Below are 26,997 nucleotides of genomic sequence, written 5' to 3'. Positions count from 1 at the left end.
AGGCAGTTGGATGTATCGCCCATATCTTCAGAGCTTTCAATGAAGGTGCAAGTCAAGAATGACAAGTTAACTGAGGCAGTTTCCATTAAAAATTAGCATTTTTCTTTAATTTTCATTTTCATAATGTGGGCAATGCTGGCAAGGACAATAATTCTTGCCCATCTCTCATTCCCATGTGATGATAACTGTGGATCTTCTTGAACAGCTGCAGCCCAATAGAGTGGCTTGCAAGGGCAGTTAAGAATCAAACACATGGATGTTGAACTGGGGACACAAAGGCCAGACCAGGTAAGCGTGTACCCATGTTTGTCATGCAAAATGTTAACAGAAAGTGCACACAGTTCTGATTTTAATACATTAAAAATATAGATAAGATGTTTTTAAGCAATATGTCTTCCAAGTCTTAACTGCAGTGCTTTACCTACCCAGCACGCGCATGTCCTGTCACCAGTGAATTGAACACCACTTCTGTAATTGGTAGATCCTTACTCTTCATGAAGCCTAGGATCTTACTAAAAGACAATAAATGTTAACAGTGCTTAGCTCTATATTCATTAACATAAAATCAATTAAAACATAACCCATAGGTCAAACAGATTTAATGTCTTTTTATTTGTACTTAACTATCTCCTTTGACCAATAGACATGTTATAACTATTCTAATAAATATATTTTTAATATAATTCTATTATATCTATTAATACACTTTCCAAATATGAATATTATAATAAAAAACATGCTCGCAGAGGCATGTAATTGTCTTTGAAATAACAGTGCTCAAATCAATGCTTTAAAATGCTCAGAAGTGCATCTTTGCATTTAAAATCGGCATATCTGAATTGTTACCTCTTCTCCCTTCAAATCACTACCACATACTTATTTTTTAACTGCAGCTGTGGGCTCGGCAAGCCATCGACCTCTCCAACAATGACACACTACAAAAACAACACTGCAATCGCTATTCTGTGATTTTTTTTAAAGTGTTCGCCTGGACAATAACCAGTATGTCAAGTTGCACAAGGCCAATTTTCTTTCACTGACCTCATCTCCTCTGGAGATCTTCCTTCCACAGCTTCCAACCTGATAGTCGCCCAACCTCGGACGGCCCACTTCTACCTCCTACCCAAAATCCACAAACAGAACTGTCCCGGCAGACCAATCGTGTCAGCCTGTTCCTGCCCCACGGAACTCATTTCTCGCTATCTTGACTCCCTTCTCTCTCCCCTTGTCCAGTCCCTTCCCACCTACATCCATGATTCCTCTGACACCTTACGTCACACCAACAATTTCCAGTTCCCTGGCCCCAACCGCCTCCTCTTCACCATGGCCGTCCAATCCCTCTACACCTCCATCCCCCACCGGGATGGTCTGAAGGCTCTCAGCTTCTTCCTCGAACAGAGGCCTGAACAATCCCCATCCACCACTACTCTCCTCCGTCTGGCTGAACTTGTTCTCTCACTGAACAATTTCACCTTAAACTCCTCTCACTTCCTCCAAATAAAAGGTGTGGCTATGGGTACCCACATGGGCCCCAGCTATGCCTGTCTCTTTATGGGGTATGTGGAACATTCCTTGTTCCAGTCCTACTCCGGCCCCCGCCCACAACTCTTTCTCCGGTACATCAATGATTGCTTCGGTGCTGCTTCATGCTCTCATTGGGACCTGGAAAAATTTATTAATTTTGCTTCCAATCTCCACCCCTCCATCATTTTCAAATGGTCAATCTCTGACACTTCCCTTCCCTTCCTTGACCTCTCTGTCTCAATTTCTGATGATAGACTGTCCACCAATATCCATTACAAGCCCACCGACTCCCACAGCTACCTCGACTACAGCTCCTCACACCCCACTTCCTGTAAGGACTCCATCCCATTCTATCAGTTCCTTCGCCTCCGTCGCATCTGTTCAGATGATGCTACCTTCAAAAACAGTTCCTCTGACATGTCCTCCGTCTTCCTTAACCAAGGTTTTCCACCCACGGCCGTTGACAGGGGCCCTCAACCGTGTCCGGCCCATCTCCCGCGCATCCACCCTCACGCCTTCTCCTCCCTCCCAGAAACATGATAGGGTCCCCTTTGTCCTCACTTATCATCCCACCAGCCTCCGCATTCAAAGGATCATCCTCCGCCATTTCCGCCAACTCCAGCATGATGCCACCACCAAACACATCTTCCCTTCAACCCCTGGCGGCATTCCGTAGGGATCGTTCCCTCCGTGACACCCTGGTCCACTCCTCCATCACCCCCTACTCCTCAACCCCCACCTACGGCACCTCCCCATGCAAACGCAAAATTTGCAACACCTGCCCCTTCACTTCCTCTCTCCTCACTGTCCAAAGGCCTAAACACTCCTTTCAAGTGAAGCAGCATTTCACTTGCATTTCTCCCAACTTAGTCTACTGCATTCGTTGCTCCCAATGCGGTTTCCTCTACATTGGAGACACCAAACGCAGGCTGGGTGACCGCTTTGCAAAACACCTTCGGTCTGTCCACAAGCATTACCCAGACCTCCCTGTCGCTTGCCATTTTAACACTCCACCCTGCTCTCTTGCCCACATGTCTGTCCTTGGCTTGCTGCATTGTTCCAGTGAAGCTCAACGCAAACTGGAGGAACAGCACCTCATCTTCCGACTAGGCACTTTACGGCCTTCCGGACTGGATATTGAGTTCAACAACTTTAGATCTTGAACTCCCTCCTCCATCCCCACCCCCTTTCTGTTTCTTCCCCCTCCCTTTTGTTTTTTCCAGTAATTTATATAGATTTTTCTTTTCCCACCTCTTTCCATTATTTTTAAATGTATTCCATCCATCGTTTATTTCACCCCACCCCCACTAGAGCTACCTTGCTTGTCCTGCTCTCCACTCTTAATTAGCACATTCTTTTAGATAATATCACCACCTTCAACACCTCTTTGTTCTTTTTTCTGTGACATCTTTTGGTTATCTCCTCCTATCACTGCTTGCTTGTCCCAACAACCGCTCCCCCCTTCTACCAGCTTATATTTCACCCCTTTCCTATTTCTACTTAGTTCTGTTGAAGGGTCATGAGGACTTGAAACATCAGCTTTGCTCTTCTCCGCCGATGCTGCCAGACCTGCTGAGTTTTTCCAGGTATTTCTGTTTTTGTTTTCAATTTTCTTTTTCTCCTGCTTCTTGCAACTTGCACCCAAAATACCATGTCACAGTTTCACATAGGGCTTAATGTAGCAATTCATCCAAAGATCAATAAATTTCCAAGGGATTTGCAAACAAAACCACCTAGATGGAAATTAAACGTGGAACCATTTAAGATAGCAATTAACATTAAGGCACTCCCAGGACTGCAAAGAGGACAACATATAGTCAGTTTTCAAAAATCTAAGTCTAATTTGAACCAGTGAAAGCAAGTGATTAAACTGAGGCCCTGTCTGCTCATTCATGTAGACGCTAAAGATCTTCCAGGACTGTCCAAAGCATAGCTGGAGAATTCTCCCCATTGCCTCAAAGGATATTTATCTCTCAATCAACACCATCAAACACATTAACTGGCTATTAGCCTCAAATGCTGCTTCTGGGGCCCTCTGTAAATCAGCTGTCACCTTTGTTACAAAATTATGACCACACTTCAAAGCAATATACTGACTTTGAAGTACTTTGGCACATCCTGAGGGCCTGAAAGGTACTATATAAATGCATATCCCTCCCCCACTTTAAAAATGTTCACAAAAGCAATTGTGCAGGTTTAAGTATTGATTTAAATACCATTGCAAAGACAATTACATTTTTATTTTTCTATTATTTATCTATTTTTACATGACAGAAGAAATATCAAAATATACTACCCAGAAATTTCATTTCCAAAATACAAGTATTTCAGTCACTTCAGGGACAAAACAGCACAAAAACCTAATATCCATTGATGAAGGAAGAAGGGTGTTAAAGGTTTGCTTAGCATTTGCAATAATTTGAGCTGAGTTCTGGATTGCATTCTGAAAGAAGAACATTGTATTTTCATATCCCACTTCAGTAAAATGAAACAGTGTTAATTTGTGCGCTTAAAACCCAGGGCACAAAGAAAACACAATCAAAAACATTACTGGTAATGGTAAACAAGAAGAATATTGCTTTGAATCCACAACCAAACGGAATAAACATCAATTAAAATATCTGAACTACAGTTACCTGTTGACACACACTGCAGGCATCCTCAAAGCACCGTGAAAACCATTCATGCTCACTGATCTGAATTTCAGTTTATTATGCAAACAAGGCCAAACATTTCTTGGCATTCCCCAGGCACCCTAATTACCGTGCATTAAGAATCATTTTAAAAACAATACCTTGCACCCTCAATATCTCCTTCATTACAATATGCTGTTATCAGTCTCTGGAAAGTAACCTGCGTATTGAGGGGAAAAAGAAACACACTCAAGTATTTGCTTCATGTATTTATAAAAAATATGTACTGATTTGCTTTTTGGTTCTCAATTGCTACACAAATATTAAGCAAGTTAGCAAATAAAAAAAATCTCTACACGCAATGCCACCCGCAAAATCAAAGTATCAAAAAAGGTATAAAAATCAATCTGGTTTAATTCCAAAAGGTAAAATGTATTTTTGTTTTAAAAACTGTGCAATGACAATTAATGTACTCCCAACATAGGAAATATTAAACTTTTAACCAAAATAGCAACTGCAAAGTAGAGGAACAGTGGATTTTGAAACTTCACACTGAACAGCATAATAACTTACTCTGTTAGGTTGAACATTTGCAGATTCCATTTTTGCCAGAAAATCAGTTGGTGAAAACTTGTGCTCGTTCTGAAGATAGACTTTCAACAATGCATTGTAATGGCTCACATCATAAACAGCACCTACATATCAAAGATTATTGGTCAGTAGAAGAAAATAATCAGCACACCAACTCAGCTACTGATAATTATTCTATCTGCTCAATTTGGAAAGTAAAAACACTTCATCTTTGTAATTTAGGATCAAATTTAACCCAACTGATAGCTTTTCATGTTATCAGCAGAAAGTCATGCACTAAATATACTTAGAGGCAGCTCGCCACCACCTTCTCAAGGGCAACTAGGGATGGACAAATGCTGGCCTAGCCAGCGAAGCCCATGTCCCGTGAATGAATTAAAAAATCCCAGTGAGCATGCATGCATAGCATAAAACTGTCCATAATTCAGCACCAATCAGCAATCTCACAGGATCGCTCAGGTGGGAAATGGAAAAACATCAGGGTTATGTGCCTCTGGGACAAGAACAGAGGAAGTTTTGCTATAAAATGTAAATATGCTGCACCTGACCAACACGTTTAAAAGTAAAAGCACTTCACTCTCCCCACTAACATCCGTCACCTCAATGAGCATGAATTACAATAAAAATTGAAGACAAAGACGATTAAAGTCTCTCATAACTCCAGGCAGTAACACATTTGCTAATGGTTTAAGTTCATATCCTATAAAATAGGATTATGAATCAATTGTATGATGTCATTAGCAGATTCCAATACTAAGCATTAATCCTGACAATAAAACAGAGTAAATTTGACCATTTTTAATGTGTCCTGGAACTCTATAGGTTCTATAAATGGCAATAACTGCTGTGAGCTTTCAAGGAGGAGATTAACACGTATCACAGTCCAAGAGTCTCACATATAGTTGATTGTAACAGCTGAGGGTGCTTATCTGGTTGTCAAATTTGCTTTGAACGGATATACTAAGAAGTGTTAAAAACACTCAAGCCTTTGTATTTTTACATAAGATTTTTTTCTTAAAATCTTTTTTCTTCAAAATAAAGCACTATTAACATTGCTGCTTTTTGAGTTCATCATGTTAATGAAAGCAAAGGGTTAAATACTGATAGCATTAGCAGCTATAGAAATTGTGAAATAAATGTGACCATAACATGTGAAGGTGATTTATTCCCAAAATGAGACACTAAACATCTTGTTGGCACAGAAGCTCAATAAATCATAAAACAACTCAACAAATTACATGATTTATTCAAATCAAATTGAGGAAACGACCTGGACAGTTACAAAGTTTACTTCTGTGCCTTTACAACAGTATAGATGAATTATATAATCTATCTGCCACCTAGATTTTTCAAATTTATTTAGAAGTGTTTATGAATATAGTAACTTGCCTGGAGCTACTGCCATTTTAGATATAGTCACACAAAAGAAATGGAAGCAATCTTTTAGCTTACTTGCGCATACACCGTAAAACAGGATAAATTCACAGCATCAATATTTCACATTGGTGAGATAATGAACAGACTTGTGACAATGGAAAATAGAGCATGTCACAACGATGTTTAACTGTTGCAAAACAGAACAAATCTGGAAGACTGTGATTTTCACTGGCCAAGCATGGACAAGAATCACACAGGAGGTGTATTGTGTCTAAAATGTAACAGCCTGGATTTTGCATGAAGAATAACTCAGGCTAACAGCGCTCATTGTTTTTATGGAGTAAATAGGACAGCAACTTCCGGAGTCTGCACATGTGCAGTTAAGCATGGAAATCTGGAAGTTTCTGTCTAGTGTGCCTCACTCCTCCACAGACTGCACTATACCAGTACCTTGCCGAGAGATTCAGCACTGAAATCCATGCAGGGATGTGAAGTTGCTGCACTTAACCACTAGATGTTTTTTTAAATTCATTCACTGGATTTGGGCTTCACTGGCTGAGCCAGCATTTATTGCCCATCCCTAGCTGCCCTTGAGAAGGTGGTGGTGAGCTTCCTTCTTGAACTGCTGCAGTCCATGTGGTGTAGGTACACCCACAGTGCTGTTAGGAAGGGAGTTCCAGGATTGTGACCCAGCAACAGTGATAGAACGGCAATATATTTCCAAGTCAGGATGGTGAGTGACTTAGAGGGGAACTTCCAGGTGGTGGTGTTCCCATCTATCTGTTGCCCTTGTCCTTCTAGATGGTAGTGGTCGTGGGTTTGGAAGGTGCTGTTGAAGGTGCTTTGGTGAATTCCTGCAGTGCATCTTGAAGATGGTACACACTGCTGCTATTGTGTGTCGGTGGTGGAGGGAGTGGATGTGGTGCCAATCTAGCGAGCTGCTTTGTCCTGGACGGTGTGAAGCTTCTTGAGTGTATATATTGCATGCCAGAAATGTTAAGAGCTGGTGCATTCAGGTTTTTAGGAAATAGAGGTAATTTAAGTAAGCTATATTTGTTAGGGTGTCAGGAATGAGTTTCTGCTTTGATTTCAGTTTGATTTGTATTTCTGGAGTTTTAGTTTCACTTTAAAAGGTGCCTGCATTTCTAATGAGTTTTAAGACACTAAGAAGTTAAAGCAAACATATGAGTAGAAAAAACTGTGCTGTTGCATAGCAACAGGGTCCAGAGGGGCAGGGCCCACACACACATACAAAAACTAACGAAACAGCAGTTTTGGGTTCAGTTGGGAGCAGCTGCCAAGCAGAAGCAGCCTGGAAGACTCAGATAGCCAGTTCCAAACTAAGTTGGTAGAAAGTAGCTACCAGAGAGAATGGAGCAAAAGGGACAGATACCAAGTCCCAAAATAAAGAAGAAAGTCTCCAAATCCAGGGGAGTGAAATAGGAGAAAGTCCCAAGAATATCTTCTAGTCAAAGGAAGGGCAGCAGCCTGGAAAAGGTCCTGCTGAATGAGGTTAAAAGTGAGGAGCAGAGAAAGGCTCCAAGCTTCAAGCTTAGAGATAAAGGCTTATGAGAAGTCAGAAGGTCCAAGGACACTGCTGAAGGTTTACAGCTTTTTGCTGTGGGCATGTTAAGCAGCGGTGTACTGTTGAAGGTGAGTCAGTCAGTGAGACAGAGTGCACGGAAGCAAGCTTGAACGCGTGTGCTGACTCAGGGGAGAGGAAAATCGGAAGGAGTTCAAAACCCTAGAGGTGAACCCTTGCAGAAGGCATCTGAGAGAAAGTGTCAGTTTGGGAGAAAATTCCAAAGTGAGTTCTTGGAGAGTGAAGATTGGAAACCCTCATGTGAAAGACGGAGTTCAGTGAGACTGGATGGCTCACGGTGTGACAAGTGTCGGGGGAGTGGAGGAGAGATTCATAGCATCTGTTTGGAGTGGCATCTGTCACTTGGTTTCAGACTGTGGTGTGTCTGACCATAGGTCACCGATTCGTTTACATGGACTGTGTACTTACTGTGGACATTAGAGAGTATAAGATAGCTTTTGTAACTTACGCTATCCTTACAAATCTGTATATATCTGTAAAAGTATAGCTGTAGGCGAAGGAGTATTGTAATATAGTTCATATTTTTCTGTTTAATAAATGTTTTATTCTTTTGTTAAAAGTTCATCAGCTGACTCCTGTGTCCCTGTTCAGTAGCTACACTCCACATATCTAAGCAAACAAATAAAAGTTAGGATCTATCAAGCCGAGTTCCACCCTGGGATCAGGCTTGTCCAGATGTAATATCAGCTGGGATCATGAAGTGAATTTTTAGCATCATGATGTGTCTTAATTACTGCCGAACCACCTCTCTGGCAGTGAAAATTTGATTTTATAAGTGTGGAGACGTATTCCTTCAGGATTTAATTATTGCGTAATTTAAAAAAAATACATTTTCTTCTATCCTTTATCTCTCTATGAATCCTATTTTTCTTTTCCTCTCTCTTTCACTTTCTACGCCTGATTTTTACAATGAATTAAATATTATAATTTATACCTTTTGGTTTAGATTAGGCATGTCTCAGTCTGATTGGTTGAAGAGCCACAATGTTACTTTCCCTAATCACACATACTACAGATCCCTTGCAGAGGGTGCTGTGCCAGAAAATATATCTAATTACCCAATGTGGCAGATCAAAAAGCCTGCAAAAATGTCAAAGCACAGTGAATAGTAAACCCAGTTCCTTCATGGTTGACTGCAACATCAGGGCCAATGTTTGTGTGAATTATTATTGAAAAATTTAAAGGAACACTCTGTGTATGGTGTTATCAAACAACAAATGAACCTCAACATGTTCATGCACTAAGGAAGCATCAAACAAGGATTTAAAATTGAAATTATATATTTCTCTTGATGGTTTCTTGATCTTGTCTCATTAGAAATTCAGCTCACAATAAATAAACTACAGTAAGATCTGCGCATCAGTTATCCATTTTTGCAATTATCTGCCAGACCCTTTCGCCAGATAAAGCCTTGTTCAAAATATTGCCTCAATGCATAATATAGCCGGCTATCACCAATTTTCTGATGTATGATTGATAAATGAACCCTTCAGTCCAGGGAAAAAAAGATAAACTAAATTATGTATTTTTACGCTGCCTTCATTTGTATGCTAGGGTGTTATTAAGTCATACATATACAACCAAACTTTGAAAATCTCTCATCGACTGTAAGCATCTGAGGAAACTTCAACTGTTTTCATTATCCATCAGAGCAGTCGGTTTTATTATAACAGAGAAAGTTATGACTTGTGTCCATACCTAGCTCTTGTAGTTTGTCCCAGATTCTGTGAGCCAAATCTGTTCTTTCTGGCAGTTGCATCTCTGGGAGCAGAGAGCCACAGCTACGCAGCAGCAGCAAGGCTTGATTGCCACTAGGGAAGCCTGGATTAGAAAAATAAATACGTTAATATACTTTAAAAGGTATAAAAAAAAAATACATTGTTTTGTTAGGTAGGGTGTAAGGAAAACTCAATTAAGTGACAACAAATAAAAGAACTAAAATTCCCATCAGCTCCACATTTCAAGGCAATCTAGGTTCTACCTGGAATATCAATCAAGCTCAGATTTCTTTTTGAAGTTACAGCCACAACACATACTGCATGTGCTATTTTGCCACCATTCAAATTTTGATATCACAAGTTACAAATGCCAACTAAAAGAGAAAACAGGTTATTCAGAAGATAGATAGCATGTTATCCTTCACTGTCAACACAAAATAAACACAAAGATTGAGTTATACATGAGTAATATAATTATTCCGGAGCAATTTCAACATGTATTTTTCTGCACAAAAGGGAGAAAAATTCAGTGGGTTGGTGGTTACCACCCTCTCTAGTGGTAGACATGGTACAACAAAATAATTCTGTACATTCAATAAATTGACATTTTTTTTTAAATTCCAGACCAAACGTTTCACGAATTCCATTTCCCTTTAGATCTAAGATATTTTTACCTCCTTTCTCCATCAAACATACAACTGCCCTGAATAAGTAATTTTAGGTTCTAATGCTGTCTTGAGGCCATCTGGCAAATCATTTGAGGGAAACACTTTACTGTATCACATCATAGCCCAGCTTAAATAATTTCAACTTGGAAACAGTGGTACATGTAAAAACAACTTTAAGAGCACATAGGGCTGAATTTTACAGGCCACCAGCCGGTGGGAAAACAGGCAATTGGAGCCATAAATTAGGGCGTCGCATCATCGGTGACATACCTGCACCATCCCGGCCCCCTCCACGATTTTATGGGTGGCTGGGGAGGTATTGGGTAGGTCACGTGACCACAGCCAAATTGAGGCCCTTAAGTGAGCAATTAGTGCCCAACTAAGGGCCTCATCCCACCACTGCTCCAATATAACAGATGGCAGGAGAGTCCTGCACCCAACGTGTAGTCAGGCAGGTTTAACCCTGCATGCTGCTGGTCAGTGAAAGGGGGAGAGTGCCTTCTTCCCATGCCCCGTGTCAATCGGAGGCCCCCCACTTACAGTTTTCCTCCCCACTTACAGTTTGCCTCCCCACATCCACCCATCCCCCCCGCCCTAACATGCCTTCCATTCCCCCTGGCTGGGGCCTGTCAGTCTGACCACAGCGAGATCCCAGGTGTATCTGAATGTCCAGGTCCAGCACTGAACGCCACCTCCTTGGCCAACCTGCAGTACCAGCAGTGGCTACCGCTCTTGTTTGGCACTGCCCGTATGCAGAGCTGCTGGCCTCCAATTAGCCAGCACCTCTGAGGTGGGATGTCCTCCTGGTCGCCTGAAAAATTCGAGTGGGGCAGAGCCAGCAAAGCAGAGGCAGACTCACTCCCAAAATTTATGCTGAGGTGAGGGGAGCCTGCCCTCAGCGTAAATTCCAGCCCATAATTTATTGACGTCTCTTCATCTCAATTAGTACTGATCTAACTCCATCCATTCATAGTGATGCTAGGACATGAGGACATGGTCTGACCAGACTACGTTTTGAATGCTGTGTTCAATTCTGGTCACAGGCACAAAGCCTCAATCCTGGGAGCCAACTCAAAACAGCCACAAGCCCAATTCCTAGTGTCAAAGGACTGAATTGTGAGGAAACAGTGTATAGAAAAAAATTAACAGATTTTTCAGCCTCAAAATAAGATGACTGAGAAGAGAAATTAATAAACAACACACAAACATTCGATCCCAAAAGAACAAATAATTATACAAAACGTAAATTTAGAAACTCTACTTGAAGCTAAATCACAGACAGTGGGAAAAGTGGATACATTGAAACTTGAGGGCTGATGTCAGGTTCTCCACAAACAGCAACTGATAAATATGGAATAGGTCCTAGAAAGCTTTAATTTATTTTTTAAAAAGTGCTGAATATTATGATGATGGGAATCAGTCTGAATAGATGAGCCAAGATTGGCAAAATTACCTCTCATAACCTGCATACAAACTATTTTCGAACTGTAACGTAACTATATCTTGTGACTTGTGGCAATATTACCATGTATAACTTACTGAAAAAAAATGAGAGTGCTGGAAACAGGGCTGTGATTTAATCTCAAGATTTCAGATAAATTTAAGAGTACAAGAAGAAAAAGACAAAATTTGAATTTGTATAGTACTGTTCACGACCTCATTGTCTGTGAAGCTCTGGAAGTGATTCTGAGCAGCTGTCACTGTTGTAATGTAGAAAAACAAATCAAGTCATCTGACTCTTTTTAGCAACACTGGAAGACTCACATGTAGTACCATGGAGCACAGGTCTGATTTCCTTTCCTAAATCTGTAGAACTTCCTATCTCTGGCACAGTTGCCCTCTTTCTTCCAGCCAGTTAACAATAGCACTGAAGGAATTCAAGGAGACACTTACACACCTGTCTATTTGTGCTGTGAGTGGACAGGAGAGACATTGAGGACCACAGAGAAGGGACATTTCTAACCTTCTAAATAAAAGTCCAGCATTCTCATCTTAAACTTAATTAAAATTTATATGCATGCTTTTATGACCCTAAATGTTCATAATTAAATTATCGCTCTCTGCTTCTCTGAACTTCCCTTGCTATTCCTTCTACGACCCAAATACACAATCCCACACATTCCTCCTCCTTCTACAATTCCACTGTGTTGAAATCAAGAGTCACTATATAATCTCCCACATCAATTGCATTACCAAGATTTTAAAAATGTTGCACTTCTCACCTCCCTCAGTCTTACCTTCCTTCTACAAGTTTAAATTTTTACAAACTTAAATTTGGCATCAAATATTCACCAGTTTCCTAACTAAACTCATTTTTTCTGTTTACTCTTTTCAACTTCAGAAATATCTTACAATATTTATGTTGGCCTTTCACTTGGGGTTTCATAGGAACATAAGAACTACTAGACAAAAAAGATCCATCTAGTTTGCCTTCTACCATCTTGGTGAACACATGATACTGTTAACAGGGTCCAAGCCAGTTGGTGAAGCCAAAACCAAGACTCAGAGCTTTCCTCTGCTGAGAGAGTTTATTGACTTGTTCAGTCTCACAGATCTCCTCCCACATACCCAGTCCCCCAGCTATCCCCTATTTATATGTGCTCAAAGATAATTAAAACCCATCACCTGTTTCTCTTTTTATTATTTTTTATTTTACATGGGCATTGCTGGCTAGGCCAGCATTTATATTGCCCATCTCTAATTATCTTTGAAAAGGCGGTGGTGAGCAGCCTTTTTGAACTGCTGCAGACCATTTGATGTAGGGACACCCACAGTGCCGTTAGGTAGGGAATTCCAGGATACTGAACCAGCAACAGTGAAGAAATGGTGATATAGTTCCAAGTCAGGATAATGTGTGGCTTGAAGGGAACTTGCAGGTGATGGTGTTCCCATGCATCTGTTTCCCTTGTCCTTCTAGGTGGTAGAGGTTGCAGGTTTGGAAGGTGCTGTCAAAGGAGCCTTGGTCAGTTGCGGCAGTACATCCTGCAGATGGTACACAATGCTGTCATGATGGTGGAGGGAGTGGATGTTAAAAGTGGTGGATGGTGTGCCAATCAAGCGAGCTGCTTTATTCAGGATGGTGTCTAGCTTCTTCTGAGTGTTGTTGGAGCTGCACTCATCCAGGCAAGTGGAAAGTACTCCATCACACTCCTGGCTTGTGCCTTGTAGATTTTTTTTTAAGTGTGCCTTGTAGATGGTGGGCAGGCTTTGGGGAGTCAGATGATGAGTTATTCTTAACCTTAACAATGCAATTGACATTACTAAACCTTAACAAGGTAATTGATAAGACATTGACAGAAACCATTACGATGGAGTTACTGACTAAACATAATCATTCACTCAAATAATCTATAACAGACCCAGAAATGACAAGAGGACTTCTCCCAGTGATGGAGAATTTAGGTCCAATCATCTCCCAAGCATGCTACACTTAGCATATATCATGCCTCAATTAAAAAAAACTTATGCAGCCTTGAAACCAGTGCTCAATTCCAATAAGCAACTCTAAACTTTTCTCCAATACAATAGCTTTTAAGAAGGAACATAACTGCCAAGTACAAAAATAATCATGCTGTCTAGCTCGTGCTGAATGCAAATGCACAAAACACACTTGCAATACCATGACGTAAATGGAAAGACTACACACTAGTCCCTCCATCAATCAATTTTCCCTTTACTTTGCTATACCTTCTTTCTCCAAGTGCCAGCCTCAAACTGTCACCGAAAAGTCAAATGGTACAGCATGAACCCTTGTAATAACATGAGAACAATGAATATGCTCAAAATAACTTGACTTTCCAATTGTGAAAATTGCCATTGATTTGCAGTCGCACAATCAGCAACACATGGCGTGGCGAAGGACATTGAAAGGCATTATTTTATATGTATAGCATAAACAAATTGTTTGTCAGTGATGATGCTGCACACTGAAACAATACAGGACAGCATTATGGGACAGGGCACCATAGGCTCAATCCCTGATTTGCTCAATTCACAGATTCAGCCCCACCAAGCAGAGGTCAGTCACTGCTGTAGTGAACAGAGTTAAAAATAAAAGGAAATTTGGTGAGGGTTGGCATTACTGAAAAACTATGTACCTCCTAGTGATAGCTATAAGCAGCACTGGCAGAGGCCAGAAACTGGCCATCCACCTCCCATCTACTGCCAACAGAAACCATCTCTAGTGTCAAACTAGAAGATAAACTGCTTGTGCATGTCTTTCATCACTTGGTAAAACCCAGTGTTTGAGAAAACTTACTTTCCAGAACCCATCACTAAGGGATATGGTGATATTGCAGAAGGTGTAGTTGAGGTAGATGATCGGTCATAAACATTTTAAATGGTGGAGGAGGCTCAAAAGGCCAAATGGCCTACACCTGCTCTTATTTCTTATATTCTTGTCATTCCCTATCAACTGTACGCCATCATACTTGACTTGAGCAATAATTTTACTTTTTGGAAAATTGGAGCCGTTGAGAACTGCAATTACTTCATCACGGTCATTCAGATTTGAAATGGATTCCAAAGTGCTACTTTATTGATTTCAGAAGCAATTCCTACCCTAAGATACTATCACCAACACGTTAACTTAGGTATTGCTGAAAAAAGATATTTTGTCGCAGCTTTTCGTCTTGCACTGATCAGGGCCATTGCAAGAATGCTAATGTCGGGGGAGGCAACAACTTAATGCTGTATAAGGGAGTGCTGATTCGTTGGCAAGTGGACACTGATTGGTAGAAGCGTTGCCATGGAGAATGCACCAGTTAATGGTGACTGACAGTTAACTGCCAAGCTTTGTTTGAAATTTAAACCAGACAGCTTGACTCTGACTGGGCAAGGCATTGTCCTGCCCTGAAGAACGAACCAGTGAATGGCTGTCATTTATTTTGTTTAGTTGAAACAGGCGCTATGTGTATACATGCTCTTTCTATTTGCAAAGAACAGGGTCCTGTGTATTAATATATGTAGCTTCCAGTACTCCATATATTAATCTGCCAAGGGGTCCTCTACCACGGTCTACCGCAGGCTATCTTCACTGGTCAATACATGCTTTGGGATTCTTACAATTCCATGTGCTTTAAGATTGGCCTTATCGGCAACCTCATAAATAGGGCCTGAGCCATTTGCTCATTATGCAAGCTTGATGCTGAAGTAGGGTGCAAAGACATCCTGTTGGATAATGGCGACCCTGATCAGATCGCTTCACGTTGTATATCAGGCAAACTCATGAACTGGCCTAAGGTCATTACTTTTGGCCCTGAAAAATGCCCAGTCTACCTCAGATTGCTCTGGAAGGGCAAGATGTATCAAAAATTTGAGCAACATGTGAAGCTAGCTGTTTTACGCTGCTACTATGCAGTAGTAACACAAGTGGTATTCGCCACTAACAGGATACTGCTGTCAAGCCAAAAAGACGTTCTGCCTATCACACAAATAAATAATGTGGTATATGAATTTCAGTGCCAGTGTGATACTAGGTATGTAAGCCATACATCCCAAAGACTGGCGGATCATATCAAACAGCATGCCCCTTCCGCTGTTCACAATGGGCAAGATACAGTTCGTACCCTACCAGCCCTTGCTTGCAAAACTCAAAACACAGTGTCCAACATTAGATGCGATTCCGTGATTGGACAACATTTGCTAAATAATCCTCGGTGTGCTAAAAGTTACGCTGATAATCTTAAATTAGTTATCAGTTGAACTCGCAATGAGGTGCATTTGCATGTACTGGAAGCTACATATGTTAATGCACAGGGCCCTGTTCTTTGCAGACAGAAAGAACGTGCACACATTGTTTCAGCTAAACAAAACAAGTGATAGCCATTCGCTCGTTCATTCCTCAGGGCAATGCCTTGACCAATCAGTGCCAAGCTGCCTGATTTAAATTCCAAACAATGCTTGGCAATTAACTGTCAGTCACTGGCGCATTCTCCATTGCAATGCCTCTACCAATCAGCGTCCACTTGCAAACCAATCAGCGCTCTCTTCTCATACAGTAAAAAGTTGTTGCTTCCCGACAATGGTATTCTTGTGATTGTCCTGATGGGTGCAAGACAGAAAGCTTTTTTTTTAGCAATACTCAAGTTCTACCTTTAGAAATCAGAATATTGCATTGCCATCAACTTTCAAATTAAAAAACAATAGAAATATAGCATTTTCTTAAAGAAGCATCAGATAACAGCTTACAATTTTTAAAACCTTCTCCATGCTCGTTCTGCACGCTTTTTACTCCACTATTTGAAATTAAAAGGATGCATTTCAAGGTTTTGCACTTTAAGGTTTTTAAATATGGTGTCAACCATGGTTCAGCAGTCGTACTGTCAGAGGCTGAGAGTTCAAGTCCCACTCATGAGACTTCAGCATAATCTAGGCTGACATGCGAGTGCAAAATGAGGGATTGCTGCACTGTCAGGTGAGACATTAAACTGAAGCTCCATTTGCCACTTCAGGTGGATGTAAAAGATCCAATGGCACTATTCTAAAGAGGAGTTCTAATTGGTACCCTGGCCAATATTTATTCTTCGTACATCATTACTAAAAAAGCAGATTAGCTGGTTATTACACATTGTTGTTTGTGGGGCCTTGCTGTGTGCAAAGTTTTTGCCAGTTTTCTTATGTGACAAAAAAGTAACTACACTTCAAAAGTTACTTAATTGGCTGTAAAGCTCTTCAGGATGCTGAATCCATGAAAGGCACTATATAAATGCAAGTCTTTCTTTCTTTCAAGTCAAAGCTCCTTTCTCTTCCTATTGCACAACTTCCAATGAACATGCCTAACTTCTAAAATCTAGGTAAATGTTTCAGTCTTCATTGTAAGCATTTCCAATGGACATAGAATCAAAGAATTTAAGGGCACAAGAGGCCAACATTTTGCCTTTACCCCCATGTTGTCTCCCTGAAAGAGTTATCAACATTTCTGTTTTTTTAAAATGGTTCTTTTTCAAAATATTCCACATTCCATTTGGCATCATAACTTCTTATGGCATCACAGGAACCCTAATTTGATTAGGTTCCTGCCCTACAATCCAGTGACAGCCATCCAGTAATGCATTTTCCCTATCTAACCATCATCCATGCTTTTGCTACCTTCCAACTTGACTATTCCAACATACTCCCTGGACGGTCTCCCGTCTTTCATCCTCCAGACTTAAGTTCATCCAAAATTCTGCCGCCTGTATTCTAACCACACCAAGTTCTCCAATTCCAAACTTTGGCAGCCATTCCTTCAGCTGCCAAGGCCCTAAGTTCTGGAATTCTCTCTCTAAACCTCTCCACTGCTCTTCTCGCCTTGAGGCGAATAGCAGAGATACTTTAAGGGGGAACTAGATAGGTTTAAGAGGGGGAAAGGAACAGAACATGCTCCATTCTTTCCCCCAACATCCCCTCCCTCCCAGAACCACGATAAGGATCCCCCAGTCCTCACCTTCCAAAGCACCAACCCCCACATTCACAGATCATCCTCTGCCATTTCCGCCACCTCCAGTGTGATGCCACCACAATGCGCATCTCCCCCCTCTCCTTTCAGCATTCCTTAGGGACCATTCTCGTCATGACACCTTAGTCCACTCCTCAATCATCACCAATACACTGCCCTCTTCCCACACCACCATTCCATGCAAGTGCAGGAGGTGCAAACCTGCCCTTTTCCCTTCTCCCTCCTCATCATCATACAAACACTCCTTCCATCTGAAGCAGCAATTTACATGTACTTCTTTCAATTGAGAATACTTTATTCACTGCTCAATGCGGTCTCCTCTATATTGGGGAGACAAAACGCAGATTGGGTAACCACTTTGCAGAACGCTTCTGTTCAGTCCGCTGACATGACACCAAGCTTCCAGTGGCATGCCATTTTAAATCTCCATCTTGCTCTTATGCTGACATGCCTGCCCTTAGCCTACTACAGCGCTCCAGCGAATGTCAACACAAGCTCAAGCAACAGCACCTTCTCTTTCATTAGGTGTGCTTTATAACATTCTGGGCTCAACAATGAGTTTAACAATTTCAAACCATAATTTCTGCTGTCCACCACCCCCTCCCAAATTTTGTTTCCTTTTCTTTGCACGTGTTGGTCTCCATCTTGTTTTGCTCATTTTTGCTTTCGGGTGGCAGCTGTTCATTATTCTGCCATTCACTTCTCCTCTTGGCCCATTTTTTGTTTCTTTACTTGTCCCATTACTACTCCCTTTGGCTCTACCCCACCAACTCTTTATTCATTTAATGTCTCCCATTTCTGCACCATCACAAATCTTCCTTTTTGTTTTCCCCCCTTTCACCTATTTAAAGCTATGACATTTCTAACTTTTCCCAGCTGACAAAGGTCATGACCAGAAATGTTAACTCTGTTTCTTCCTCCACATGCTGCCAGACCTGCTGAGCATTTTTAACATTTCTGTTTTTATTTTAGAAGGATACACTACAAGGATACGTTAATGGAAGTAAGGCGGCTGGTATGGAGCTTAAACATCAACATGGACCTGTTTGTCCGAATGGACTGTCAGTACATTGTAATAGTGGAGTTACTTCAGTGAAGTGGTATTAATGCCTGTGTTTCAACTATAGTAAGGAACTGGGTCTCTGCTTGCTGAAGTGAATCCTAACATAAGTTTCCATGATGCTGTACAAAAAGCAGGGAAGTGGGAATAAACATGAATGCTCTCTCAAAGAGCCAACTGAGGCATGACGGGCCGAGTAGCTTTCTTCTACGTGGCAAGTTTCCATTATTCCAAAACGCTCCATAAAATTAATCTCTTTGACCAAACTTTAGGTGATCTGCCTTGATGTGCCTCAGTGATAACACTCCTGTGAAGCACCTTGGGATATTTCATTATACTAAAGTTGCTATGTAAAGGCAATTGTTCTTTAAATATCAGGAATTGGATTGTTATAAAAATTCATCTGGTTCACTAAAATCCTTCAGGAAAAAAAATGTATTGTCCATATTTCGCCAGGTCTACATGTGACTCCACACCCAAAGCAATGTGGTTGACTCTTAACTGCCCTATGAAATGGCTGAGCAAGCCACTCAAATTGTATCAAACCACTATAGAAAAGTTAACTAAACATAAAACTTAGTTGGTCTGGGGACTTGTGCCAAAATTGAAAAAGCCCACAGAATAATCAAGCAACAGCCTGACATAGGCATACTCATCAAAACATACCGCATGACAAAGGTCCCAGACTCTTTCGTTACCATGAACTGTCCCACAGGAAGGACAGACCCATCAGAGGTGACGGCATAGAGGGATACCATCAGAGGTGACGGCATAGAGGGATACAGTCAGAAAGGGAGTAGCCCTGGGAGTCCTCAACATAAACTCTGGGTCCCATGAAGCCTTATGGCATCAGATAAAACATGGACAACGAAATTCTGCTGACTAGCACCCTCCATCATCTGATGAATCAGTAGTCCTCCTAGTTGAATACCGCCTGGAAGAAGCACTCAGAGTAGCAAGAGCACAAAATATACTGTAGGTGGGGTCTTTAATTTTCATCATGACGAGCGGCTCAATGTCAACACTACGGACTGAGTTCTGAAGAACACATCTGCCACAGTGGGTCTGCAGCAAGTGGTGAGAACACCAAGAGGAAAAAGCCTTCTTTACCTTGGTCCATATCAATCTACCTGTTGCGGATGCATCTGTCCATGACAGTATTGGTAGGGTTTGCCACCGCACCATCCTTGTGGAAACCAAGTCCCGTCTTCACACTGAGGATGCCCTCCACCATTTTGTGTGGCACTACCACTGTGCAAAATGGGATAAATTCAGAATAGTTCTAGTAGTTCAAACCTGGGTACCCATGAGGCGCTGGGCCATTGACAGCTACAGAACTATGTTTAACTACAAACTATAACCTCATGGCCCAGCACATACTTGACTCTACCATTACCACTGATCCACAGGACCAACTCCAGTTCAATGAGGAGTTTTAAAGAGCATGCCAGCAGCAGCACCAGGCATACCTAAAAATGAGGTGCCAACCTGGTGAAGCTACAACACAGGACAAGCATACTAGACAGTGGAAACAGTGTGCGATAGAGCAAGGAGATCTCATGGCCAACAGATCAGATCAAACCACTGCAGTCCTGTCACATCCAATTGTGAATGGTGGTGGATAATTGAACTAACTTGAGGAGAAGGCTCCACAAGCCTTTTTTTCTTTATTCTTTCATGGGATGAGGGTGTCACTGGGAAGGCCAGCATTTGTTGCCCATCCCTAATTGCCTTTGAACTATGTGGCTTGCTGGGCCATTACAGGGGGTAGTTAAGAGACATTCACATTGCTCTGGGTCTGGAGTCATGTGTATGCCAGGTAAGGATGGCAGATTTCCTTCCCTAAAGGACACTGGTGAACTAGATGAGTTTTTATGATAACTAATGATAGTTTCGTGGTGAGACTAGCTTTCAATTCCAGAGTTTATTGGTTGAACTTAAATTCCACCAGCTGCTGTGGCGGGATTTGAACCCATGGCCCCTGGGCATTAGCCTGGGTCTCTGGATTACTAGTCTACCACTACGCCACTGTCTACATCCCCATCCTCTTAGCTGGGGGAGCCCAGCATATCAATACAAAAGACTAAGCTTAAGCATTTGCAACCATCTTTAGCCAGAAGTGGCAACTGATTGATCGAATTTGGAGTCCTCCTGATCACAGATGCTAGTCTTCAGCCAATCTGAATCACTCCACGCGATATCAGGAAATGGCTGAGCCCACTGGATGCAGCAAATGCTATGGGTCCTGACAACATTCCGGCTGTAATACTAAGGACTTTTGCTTCAGGACTGGCATGCCCCTAGCCAAGCTGTTCCATCACAATTATGACAGCAGCATCTACCTGAAAACATGGAAAATTGCCTTGGTATGGCCGGTCCACAAAAAGGAGAAATATAATCTGGCCAATTACCTACCATCCCAATCATCAGCAAAATGATGGAAGGTGTTGCTGACAATGCTATGAAGCTGCACTTAGCCAGAAATAACCTGCTCAACTATGACCAGCTTGGGTTCTGCCAGGGCCATTGTGGTTCAGACCTCATCACAGCATTTGTCCAAACATGGACAGAAGCGCTGAATTCCAGAGCTGAGGTGAGAGTGGCTGCACTAGATATGAAGGCAACATTTGACTGAGGGTGACATCAAGGAGCCTCTGAAGTCAATGGGAATCAAGAAGAAAACATTCCACGGGTTGGAGTCATATCTGCCACAAAGGAAGATGCCTGCGATCGTTGGAGGTCAATCATTTCAGCCAAGGACATTGCTGCAGAAGTTCTGCAGGGTAGTGTCCTAGGCCCAACCACCTTCAGCTGCAGCATCAATGACCTCTCTTCCATCACAAGATCAGAAGTGGAGACGTTTACTGATGATTGTACAGTGTTCAGTATCATTCGCAAGTATTCAGATACTGAAGCCAGCATGCAGCAAGACCTGGATAACATTCAGCTCCAACTAATAAATGGCAAGTAACATTCATGACATACAAACGCCAGGCAATGACAATCTCCAATAAAACGAATCTAACCATCTCCCCATGGCATTCAACAGCATTACCATCGCTGAATCCCCCAAAATCAACATCCTGGGGATTACCATTGACCAGAAACTGAACTGGACCATCCATATAAATGTTATGGCTATGATAGCAACTTAGAGACTGGGAATTGTGCGCCAAGTAACTCACTTCCTGATTCTAAAGCCTGTCCACTATCTACAACACACAAGTCAGGAGTGTGGTGGAATACTCTTCTCTCATCTGGGTTATTGCAGCTCTAACAACACTCAACAAGCTCAACACCATCAAAAACAAAGCAGCCTGATTGATTGGCACCCCATTCACCGCCTTAAACATGCACTCCCTCTGCCACCAGCACACAGTGGCAGCAGAGTGCACCATTTACAAGATGCACTGCAGCAACTCCCAAAAGCTCCTTCGGCAGCAACTTCCAAACCTGTGTTAAGGGCAGCAGATGCTTGGAAACACTAATACCTGCAAGCTCCTCCTCCAGCCACATACCACACTGACTTGGAATTTTATCTCTGTTCCTTCACTGTTGTTGGGTCAAAATCCTGGAACTCCTTACCAAACAGCACCATGGATGTGCCTGCACCACTTGAACTGCAGCACTTGAAGCAACTGCTTACCATCATCTTCTCAAGGGCAATTGGGGATGGGGCAATAAATGCTGGCCTTCCCAGCAACACTCACATCCCATGAACGAATGATAAGAACATGACAATTTATTTGAACTACACTCAAATCTCCACCAGGTGAACCAAAGAAAATCAGTGTTGGCTGGTCACTACAAGGCTGCAAACAAATCAAACTAAAAAGAAAATTTAATTGATTAAACAAAAGCAGCCTTTGAAACTATCAGCTCATGTGGGACTGATCTAAACATGTAAACTCCAGGTCAATCTTAATTGGGACAATGGAATAGCCAGAGAAAAGAGAAAATGATTTAAAGAAATAAAAACTGAACATTTAGGTAATCATATAACTCTTAAAACATACATCAGATGGAGAGAAATCAAAAGGTTTTACACGTTTACTTTAAATTATTTCAAAGTACATATTTTAGTAATGGCATGCAGGCGATAAAGAACATCGTGCAAACATAATGCAAACCTTTATAAACTAGAAGCTAACTTATAAAACTGTTGCAGCATAAATGTAACAAAAAACAAACCTGTTCGACAAATGTCATGAAAAATCTTAAACAGCAGGGTTTTCGTGATGCGACCTGTTCTTCGAACAGATGAGTCCAACTTGTTCAAGGCCCAGTCAAATTGCATAGACTGTTTGGCTCGAACCGCTGTGCTTCCTTCATTTTTGGCAGGTGTCATCTGCTCCGTGGCAACAGCACACAAGTACACATTGCTGTTCAGAGATCTGCAAAAGCTAAAATTTATAAATAGTTTTAGACAGTTGCACACACTTTACAAAAGCCACTTTTAGTACTGATAAACATGTTTGTATCAGAGAGGTTCTGTTAATTCAGTGGTAAACAATCAAGCAACAAATAATAACTTCTCAACGTTAGTTTAAGTTGAGAAAATTCTTAGCACGACCAATGGTTCAATGGATGGTGGCACTGCCAGGACTAGTACTAAGCCAGAGTCAAGAATCTCCCGGATTCGATCCTTCATTGGCAACAAAGTTAGTGCATTTGAGACAAATCAACCACAGGGGCACCAGGCTGACCTCAGCATACCTCTGCTTTGCAGGAGTTCCTGTTTGACATCCAGTGATGATGAATGAAACCTTGAACATAGCTATTGGGTGAAGTCAGAATCAGACGCAGTCGTTTTCTATTGTTCAAAAGCTAGGTGAAGGTATCTAAGCTCACACATTAAGAATGATAACTTGAACCAGATACATGACAGCAACTGGCACTCATAAAAGTCAATAGGGAATGCCAATGTTAGTTTAGTAACAGTGCTTCAGGAATATGTTGGGAAGGAGTGAAAGAGCCTTTCACATTTTTTCTTCAACAACAAAGTCTTGATGCAGAGTTGGTGGCTTATAGGACATATGGGAATACAGTTTTTATTCAGGGCTCACAACTCTGACATGCAATGAAAGGATTTGCTCAGGCTCAAATTACAGCATGAAGGTGTACCAAAAGCTGTGCCTTAAACCTCCTATTCTATTATCATTATTTTTAAGCCATCTTGTTGTATTACTGCTCCATATACCTCAAACTGTAACTAGACCCATTTGTTTAGCCGGTTCAGATTAGCCATCTTTTCAATAAGAACTTGATGAACACCCCAGGTGATCTCTACTGATCAATATCACAGTCTTGGGACAATGCATAATTTTGGGCATGTCAGCCCATTCATAGCAGATTTAAAGATACAATTTTCATTTTCTATTACATTCGGTCAACATACAGGAACCATTCTGCCACGAGCATAAGACAAAAGCATTGGGAGAAACCTTGAGTTTTAACAAAAGATTCTGGGTTAATTCTCCCAAACAGGCAGACAAATGTTTTCTGATGTTACACTATATAAACCACTCAGTATTTACTTGATATTTTGTGCTGCTTAAGAACAGCTTTCTTTAGTAATGACCTTCACCAATTCAAAATCTCTGCTGCAATCACTTCCATCAGGAGTATCTCTGTGGCAGCCTTTCTTCTCATAAGACGATGGTTTGTGCCATGATGGTCAACTCTCAGTTAAGCATCGCCTAGTGTAGTTCAGGAGCCCCACTCTGGCATGGCAGACAATGGTGCATTTGCTGCAAAATAAGACAGTGGGCTGAGAAGCTGGACTATTCACTAGTCTTGGTTTTCTCTTGGCCCTCTTCTCAACCAGCTGAGCTTTTCATTTCTGCTTGCCTCTTCCAAACAGTCAGCCTCCAGAGGTCACAACCATCAGTGACTGTCTCCCAGTTGGGGTTGAATTTAAAGCAGCCGGGCGCCCTCCGCCACCCCCGGCTCAGTCAGTCAGCCGCCCGCAGCCTCGCCGCCTCCCTGCCCGGGGTCCCCTCTGCCCCTCGCATTCAGACCCGGGGAGAGGGAGAGAGACCCACTCACCTGGTGCAACCGCCGCCGGGATGTTGAGCAGCAACGCCGTTACCCGGCCCCCTGTGTCCGACGGAGAGACCGGGGCGCAGACAGCGAGACAGCGGCAGCCGCTGGACATACCGGGCCAACCTGATGAGCGCCGCCATCTTTCCAGAGGCAAGGACAGGAGCACGAGGCTGTGCAAAGGTCACAGCGCCAAACTAAATGGCAGCCGGGGAAAGGGGAGATAGTAACATCTCATTACCTTGAAGGAGTTTAGGAAAGTATCAGGTAAACGACTAAGAACTTAATTGAAATGTAAAATAATAAAAGGTATCACCATTTAAATAGCTGTTATCGCATTACTTTAGACTTAAAACTTATTATTGTAGTTCAGAATATTTCACCCCCCCTTGGAAACTGCTGGTAGAGTCCATCAGGATGGCGGGCTGAAAGTTTTCCCTGAGTTGTCCAAGTGGTACAATTCCCTTGGTTTCCCTCGTCGTTCAGTGTAAGCAGGAGTATGGCCTTTGAATGCTGCACCAACTAACAGTAACTATAGGAACCAACCTTTTCCACGTGTTATTTTCTGCAGTCTCTCCTGTCTTTGGAGGCAGGCTCAATTGAGGCATTGAAGAGGGCATTAGTTGATTATTTGAATAGAAACAATGTGCATGGGGTACGGGGAAAAGGCAGGGCAATGGCACTAGGTCATGATGCTCATTTGGAGAACCTGTCCCGACACGGTGGGCCGAATGGCCTCCTGTGCCATTAAAATTCTGTGATTCATAGGCTGGGATTCACTTTTTTATTGCATCGGTGGAGAAGAAAAGAGTCGACGTTTCGAGTCCACATGACCCTTCAACAGAACTGAGTATAGTTAGGAGAGAGGTGAAATATAAGCTGGTTTAAGGTGGGGGGCGGGGGGAGAGAGAAGTTGAGGGTGGGGGGGTTGTAGGGACAAGCAAGCAGTGATAGGAACAGATAATCAAAAGATGTCACAGACAAAAGGATCAAAGAGGTGTTGAAGGTGGTGATATTATCTAAGAAAAGTGCTAATTAAGAATGGATGGCAGGACACTCAAGGTACGGCTCTAGTGGGGGTGGGGTGGAAAGACTGACAAGGTATTAGTTGTAGATTTAAAAATAATGGAAATAGGTGGGAAAAGAAAAATCTATATAAATTATTGAAAAAAACAAAAGGGAGGGGGAAGAAACGGGGTGGGGATGGGGGGGAGGGAGTTTAAGATCTAAAGTTGTTGAATTCAATATTCAGCCCGGAAGGCTGTAAAGTGCCTAGTTGGAAGATGAGGTGCTGTTCCTCCAGTTTGCGTTGGGCTTCACTGGAACAATGCAGCAAGCCAAGGACAGACACTAGAGCTGTACCTTGAGTGTCCTGCCATCCATTCTAAATTAGCACTTTTCTTAGATAATATCACCACCTTCAACACCTCTTTGATCCTTTTGTCTGTGACATCTTTTGATTATCTGCTCCTATCACTGCTTGCTTGTCCCTACAACCACCCCACCCTCAACTTCTCTCTCCCCCCGCCCCCCACCTTAAACCAGCTTATATTTCACCCCTCTCCTAACTATACTCAGTTCTGTTGAAGGGTCATGTGGACTCGAAACGTCGACTCTTTTCTTCTCCACCGATGCTGCCAGACCTGCTGAGTTTTTCCAGGTAATTCTGTTTTTGTTTTGGATTTCCAGCATCCGCAGTAGTTTTTTAGTTTTTTGTTTTTTTCACTTTTTTATTGTCTGACAGAGGGGTAAAAATGATGGAAACCCTCAGCAGGACAGGCAGCATTGTAGAGAAACGGTTAATATTTCAGATTTATGTCATTTCATCATATGTTCCACCATCTTCTCCCAAAGATTGGGAGAAATTGGTCCTCCTTTCGCCACTCTTTTTTGACAAGGAATTGGCCGTTGGGAGCTAGGAACAATTTCATGCCGTTTTCCCCAGAAGTGCACACTGGTTATCAAATTGAAAGCCAGCAACAGCCAAATGTCCATCACACCCACCTGAAACATGTGCTTTAGCTGCCTTAATTAAGTAACTCAGGCCATAATGCTTGCTTTTGTTATTCCAAACTCCATGGGCAAGATCTTCTGGTCAGTGAGTGGGGGCGGGGCCTGCTCACCGACGTGTAAAATGACATGGGGTGACATTGGGTGGAACTCCCGATGTCACCCTATGTCATTTCCATTTTCAGGTCGGCAGGGGTGCAGCCGAGTCGGATGCGCGCCCGCCGATCTGTCAACGGCCTATTAAGGCCGTTAGAAAACCAATTCAGCTCATTAATGGACCTGCCCGTTCAACCTTAATGTTGGCGGGCAGGCCGGGAGCCCAGGCGGGCTTGT

The 26,997-nt window shown here is 42.2% G+C and overlaps 1 protein-coding gene across 1 annotated transcript in view; it reads right to left on the bottom strand.

Annotated features, from left to right (window-relative positions):
- Positions 1-24,812, bottom strand: part of lrpprc (leucine-rich pentatricopeptide repeat containing) — a 153,228-nt gene extending 128,416 nt beyond the window's left edge. The window contains exons 1-6 of the mRNA XM_078557196.1: positions 24,661-24,812; positions 22,804-23,015; positions 9,427-9,549; positions 4,731-4,852; positions 4,319-4,377; positions 426-512 (exon numbers count right to left, since the gene is read on the bottom strand). Coding sequence (XP_078413322.1) covers positions 426-512; positions 4,319-4,377; positions 4,731-4,852; positions 9,427-9,549; positions 22,804-23,015; positions 24,661-24,797 — 740 coding nt within the window. The 5' untranslated portion in view covers positions 24,798-24,812. The remainder of the gene's footprint in view (positions 1-425; positions 513-4,318; positions 4,378-4,730; positions 4,853-9,426; positions 9,550-22,803; positions 23,016-24,660) is intronic.
- Positions 24,813-26,997: the final 2,185 nt, after the last annotated feature.

Source organism: Cetorhinus maximus, chromosome 14 (genome assembly GCF_964194155.1).
Source record: "Cetorhinus maximus chromosome 14, sCetMax3.hap1.1, whole genome shotgun sequence".
Classification (NCBI taxonomy): Eukaryota; Metazoa; Chordata; class Chondrichthyes; order Lamniformes; family Cetorhinidae; genus Cetorhinus; species Cetorhinus maximus.
This window is presented reverse-complemented; position numbering and strand designations above follow the sequence as displayed.